This window comes from Apium graveolens, chromosome 4 (assembly GCF_009905375.1).
Source record: "Apium graveolens cultivar Ventura chromosome 4, ASM990537v1, whole genome shotgun sequence".
NCBI lineage: Eukaryota > Viridiplantae > Streptophyta > Magnoliopsida > Apiales > Apiaceae > Apium > Apium graveolens.
The window spans coordinates 7173854-7180003 of NC_133650.1; the positions used below are offsets into that span (position 1 = coordinate 7173854).

The 6150-nt window shown below is 34.3% G+C and overlaps 1 protein-coding gene across 1 annotated transcript; it reads right to left on the reverse strand.

The window, feature by feature from the left end:
* Positions 1–517: 517 nt before the first annotated feature.
* LOC141716627 (uncharacterized) lies at positions 518–5772 on the reverse strand. Its single transcript, XM_074518819.1, has 19 exons — positions 5656–5772; positions 5537–5574; positions 5419–5441; positions 4839–4945; positions 4694–4745; positions 4526–4607; positions 3463–3554; positions 2950–2987; positions 2807–2874; positions 2645–2707; positions 2320–2375; positions 2167–2240; positions 1929–2021; positions 1742–1843; positions 1541–1627; positions 1391–1479; positions 1276–1291; positions 1082–1183; positions 518–1008 (listed from the first exon to the last, which is right to left on the reverse strand). The coding sequence occupies exons 1-19, from the start codon at positions 5719–5721 to the stop codon at positions 883–885; spliced, it is 1374 nt and encodes a 457-aa protein (XP_074374920.1). The 5' UTR covers positions 5722–5772; the 3' UTR covers positions 518–882.
* Between the last annotated feature and the right edge of the window lie 378 nt (positions 5773–6150).

A 6150-nucleotide genomic window follows, 5' to 3' on the forward strand; every position in this document is an offset into this window, starting at 1 on the left:
AGTCTCGAGTAACCTTATCAATTCCATAAACTCCTAAGAAGAGAAGTACCCTCTGCTATCTAAATGGATCGAAAATTTTATTAAGTTCCAGTATTCAAGGAAAGCTGGCCAGATCGAGATCACAAGCTCATCACCAAGTTCCAAAACTATTAGCGAGAGTTGATATAGTGCTATAAATGCATCGAAATGAACTTCAGTCTGAAACTTCGGAACCAAATATATTTTGATCTGCCAGTGTTTTTTAGTTGATAGTAATAGTATGGGTAGACAAAAGTCACAGAACAACAAACTAGATGAGTTTAGAAATGATTCTGATAGTTTTTCGGAAATATACATAGAAAACATTATTTGCTTAAGTTCCACAGATCCAAAGAAGAATCCTCGGTTAAAATTTGATTCTGAACAGAAATTTGATCTCACTTGAAGGAAATACTAGTTGAGTAACAAATTTTACCAAATGACAGTGTAAGTTTCTGATTACAAACAAGGAAGGATGCTTCTCATTAATTGATTTTATCAACCGTTAAATATTTAGCTAAACGAAATAGTCTACATTGTAACTCTACAAAATACTTCTCAAATTCAACATCATTCTTTGGCTCACCATTGCATGTGAGTGTCAAGCCTTTCAATTTAGCCAATCCTTCTAAACAAGCACAAAGGAATGAGAGATTATCACTGCATAATTCCGGTAAATCCCACAAAGACTTGACCCATTTCTTTCTCAAGTATTTGGTATATATATAACAGCCACCACCACTATGAATGGCAGGGCCTTTTTCAACATTTAAGCCTTTGACGCTCAATGTTACAATCAATATCCAACTATACAATTATTATAAACACGTTAGGAGAGTTTACTAGTTATGTACTTTACAATACTCATTCACCACATCCGTCATGATAATACCAGTCCCATGGCCTAGGTCTCTTGTTTTGGGTAGAACAGGTGCTCTTTCCATAAGTCTTTAATTGAAAGTTTTCTAAAGCCTCAGCAACTAATTCAACCTATAACACAATATATATTATTTTGTTAGATAAGATAATAGTGTAAACACAAAGGATGATCTAAACATCTAACCAGTTTAGGCTTTTTGGAGTACACTCTCACTATCTTTCCTTTGCAACACTCGGGCAACAAACTTTCATCTGGAATAGGGGATTTTATATGACCCTTGTAGTCCTGGTAAGAATGAAGTTGTAATTGGCAGACAATAACATGCAGGTATGACACAATGGAAAGCAAAGAAACTCATGCTCAGTAGAAACAAGTACCTTGAAAATATTGATGCTGCAATATACAAAGAAGATTAAAACACTTAATCAAATCTGCAAGGTTTAGTGGCAATTTTATATGTGCAGATAAATCATCATGACATTTATTATGCACCTTTCCAGAGGATTTGTCCTTCCACGTGTCATGTCCATCTTTATATTGCACACCACAATATCTTCTTCATCAAATGAATGATCGCCTCCCTGTCCAAAAGCAACTCAATGCATAATAAGAAGGAAAGAAAGGAAAAGGTATTATACAAACCTGCGATTCTGAACAGATAATATCTTGTGCGGTGACATCTTTGAAGTATTCCAGCTCATCCTTTCGAACGGTAAATTCATTGCAGAACTGCAGCCGCAAAAACAGAATTCATCAATTCTGTCAGAAGCAGCTAAGCTCATCAAGTTTCACTTGATTTATTCCAGACTAATCTTCTCATTATCTAGTTAATATCTTTATTACCTGATAAAGATCTCTTCTACGGATGCGCAAGATCAGATCTCTCGACTCCTTAAGTCTTTCACTTTTAGAAGTTTCAATTTTTTTCATAATTGAATCATCTAACTGCATTTTATTTATATCAAATGCAGCGTGAGGACAGTATAATATCAGAACCAAATTGGTATTGAGAACTCATAAACTCGACAACCTTCCAGTATTCAGCTGGGTCATCAATGCGAGAAGAAATTCGAAGTTTATTATTTGCCTTCACGAGTGCATCACAGAACATGAGTTCTATTGCCTGGAATGAAAAACCAAACCTATCATTTGTAACATATTCTGATTATATATGGACCAAACAGATGTAAAGAGGCACCAAGATGCCAAGTTCTCCGCCACAAAACAAATTACGAACTTGAAAGAATAGAAATTAATAATGTAAACACCTTCACTTTTGCATGTGTATAGACAGTTCTATGCAAATCAGCATGGGAGGAGAATAGTCTAGGCATTGTAGGTTCTGGACATAAACCAAACAAAATCTTAAGAATGCAGACACTATGGACATTATTAGGAAACAAAGTTTTAACTGTACTAACTTTCTTTTTCATGATAACATATCTCATCACCTATAACTCGCATGGTGTCCAGAAGTCTGCAAGTTGATGAATTGAAAGATTTAAATGAGTTAGCAGTTCTAGATAAGTAGATAATCAAATACAAAATAAGAGAAATTGATTAAAATATGGGCAGTACCAGAAATTAAGGTAAAACATATCATTAAAAGTTTTTAAGACAATCATCTGGAGAGTACTATTAACAAAATTTAAACTAAACATTGTGCTTAGGAGTTGCAAGATAACTGAATGGAGGGTTCCATTTCCGTAAATGTCTATATAAAGGAATTCGTAGAACTTCACAAACCTGTCAAACTCGAAACTGCATTTCAGACGACAAGCCTGAGAGTCTCGAACAATGTAATCGAATCTGTAAATATTAGAGTTATTTAAAATTTATCAGTACAAGATATGTGACTAAGTAAATTATCTAGTTGTACGTGGATATGATTATTGAATATAAGCATACTTGTCAACATCTAGTCCATTCCGACCATTAGTAACAATGTCATACAGAAAGCGTTTCTCTTTCAAATTCTGCACAAGGAACATCATGAATAAAAGAATATTGACAATGATGGTTTTCAGGACATCTGTATTATTCACACTTACAGTTAATGAGGTATCTTCGGCACTCGCACCAATCATCTCTTGAAAGTAGAATAAAAGTTTTCTCAGCTCAAAGAAGAAACAAATAAAAACAGTGGCTAATATTTTTCAAATCATGCTCAGCAGTCAGCCCTATTCGAATTCTTTTATCAGTTTTGATAGCCCATTCTGGCTTCTATGGACAACTTCTGCTTCACATTTTGAGAAAATTACAATCTTAATATGTTTAAGAACCACAAATACACAAAGTAAACGTACAGATCAGCGAAAAACAATGGCTGCAATAGTTTTCTTAAGAATGTTGAGATCTTTAAATTAAGCATTGTAGAATTAAGTTTCAATCTGATCAATATCCTCACATAAGTGCAGATATCCTCCAATAGTTGGTCTAAAAAATCATGTTTTAAAGCTGATATAAAAAATGTTAATTGTTAGGAGAAGGGGGATCTGGAATCTGGAGTATATTAGAAAATCCAAAAAATGTAAGAAAATCTTCATCAGACACAGGAAAGTTAACCTTCACTTTCTTCTGAACATCAGATTCAATTTCGATATTGTGCTCATCAACAATGTAGTCAATCATTTTTGAAGACATTTGCTCATGAGACCTACAAATATCATTCGGATTGATAGTGTTCTAAATAAAACTGTCAAGATGAAGGCAACATTAATATGACAGAACTGATACAAAACACGAGAGATTTGGAATGAACAAAGTTAATTCTTATGTGATCTGAATCTTAACCACATTAAGACAACTAAAGCACAAGGTCAGGCAAACTATTGATATCACAAAAACCAAACACTCCATCCCCCTCATGCATACAAAGATATAATTAATCTAAATACTTAATTTTTTAATCCAATTAATTGTCAATGATTCCAAAAAACCTATATATGAAAAGAAAAACCTGTGCCCGTACATGAGGAGGTCACTGTTTTGTATAGCTCTAAACAGTTAAGACTAATTTGCTATTGAAGCGGCAGCTAGGCATACAACCCAAAATGTCCAATACCAGCAAGTGAGTTGAGTCAATTGACCAAGGGTGAAGAGCAGTTCCTTTGAAAGTTCCTTGTACAAATTTCCTTAGAGTACCTAATATTTAATAAGTAATATTATTTCACATACTTAAGAGGTACAGACCTCTTTTCTCTTACAGGCACAAGTTCAACCCAGAACTACATCCAACATTTTACTGACTAGATGATGCTGGTGCAACTTTTAGTAATATGAAAGCTTTGTCTACCAATAGCAGAGCATACGAGTTGCAATTGTCTGATCTTAGCAATCAACTCTCTGTTATAGAGTTGAGTAAACCAATTCTTCTGAACAATGAATTTAGATCCCTTGATCTATCAACAGATGATTACAGAAAAAACAACTGAATTACTCGTACAGGATTAGACATGTGTTAACCACCATTTAAAGTTGAGGTACAAAAAAGAAACAAATAAACGTGTTTAAGGAAGTTCAGTCATTTAAGGAAAATCTCATTTGTGCCCTAATATTTTCATCTTCAAAATTCAAATTACTTCTCATTTTGTGATCAAGTGAAGTGCACTGAAGACAAATGATTACCATTTCTGCTCAGGTAGGACCATGGGAAGAAACTCTTTCTCAAACATGCTAAACGGTCCATGGCCCACAGCATGTAGCAGCCCTAGGTAAAGAATTGACGAAAGTATGTTATAAGGATCTTTCCACAGTCCACACCAAGTAACGGCACAATAAGCAATTATAAATTACCAGCAAGTTTTACAGTCTTTATATCAAACTTATCAATGCCAAGTTCGAAGCCCTGCAAAAGTAGTGTGTACATGATGGTTATACCACAAAATAAACTATGCCATTAACAACGAAAGTGATCACATCAGACAAATAGCTCTCGTACCTGGTCATTCTTGATGTTGTGAATAGTTTTAGCAGCCAGCGAATACACTCCTAATGAATGCTCAAACCTAGAATGCACTGCTCCTGGATAAACCAGGTACGTGAGACCTGTAACAGAAGCAACATGATTCACTGACTGACTTCAAAAACTTCAACAGTGCATATAAGACCTACAAATAAGACCTTCTGTTCGTGGAAACAAGTGGAGTGCAGACTAAGCATATAAGGCTGTATCCAAATGCGCAAAAGTATAATTCGAGCATCAATTAAGCAAATGAGGCAGTCTATTACAAAACTAAACACAATTAGACATACAAAACACGAAATTAAACCTGTAGAAGTACAAATTCGACCTTTGGTTCATGGAAACAAGTGGAGTGAATACTACGCCGAGGCTGTATCTAAATGTGAAAAGTACAATTCGAGCATCAACTAAGCAAATAAGCAAATAAGGCAGTCAATTACAAAAGTAAACACAATTACACATACAAAACACGAAATGAAACGCGTAAAAATACAAATTCACATACATACAAAATTACGTGTTGTAACATATATCAACAAACGTAAATTTACATTACCTAGTTGTTTCAGGTCACGAAGTCTGCAATAACAAAAAAAATCACATCAAACAGAAGTAAATATTAGAGAAAATGAAAGTACCGCAACAGAATTTAGTTTTACAAATAACGAACTTGCCTCTGGAACTGTTCAATGTCAACAAACTTCAAAGAGAGCTGTAAACGTTCTACAATAAGAGATGCGAACGATACAATGGAGAGATGAAAACGATATAATAGACAGATGAGGAGACATACAGGATCGAGGTATATGTTTCCGTGAATCGTGTCGGTAAAAAGCTTCGAGACGCCGCGGTCCGCCATGAATTGCTCGCTCCGAGAGAGAGAGAGAGAGAGAGAGAGAGAGAGTTGGACTTGGAGGGCTGAGTATGTTTTAAATAGAAATAGAAACAGAGGGAACATTTGTTCTATTATTTTTTAAATTTTTACGTTATTGGACCTATTGTTCATTTACTCTGTGGGATAAGTTACTTCAAATTATTTGTATTTTCTTTAGTTTTCAATTACTTAAAATTATTTAATAAAATTATTGTTATAAAAATCGAATATCGATTATTTTCTACTACTAATTGTTTTTAACAACTGAATACCACAATGTATAGATTTTAACATCTTGGTACTTGACGGTAGGGGTGTTTATTGGTCTGGTTGGCCGGAGTCAGAGGTATTTTTACGATCCAACTCAATTAAATTAGTTTTAAATTTTTTAATTCAAATCGTAAAATATAAAAT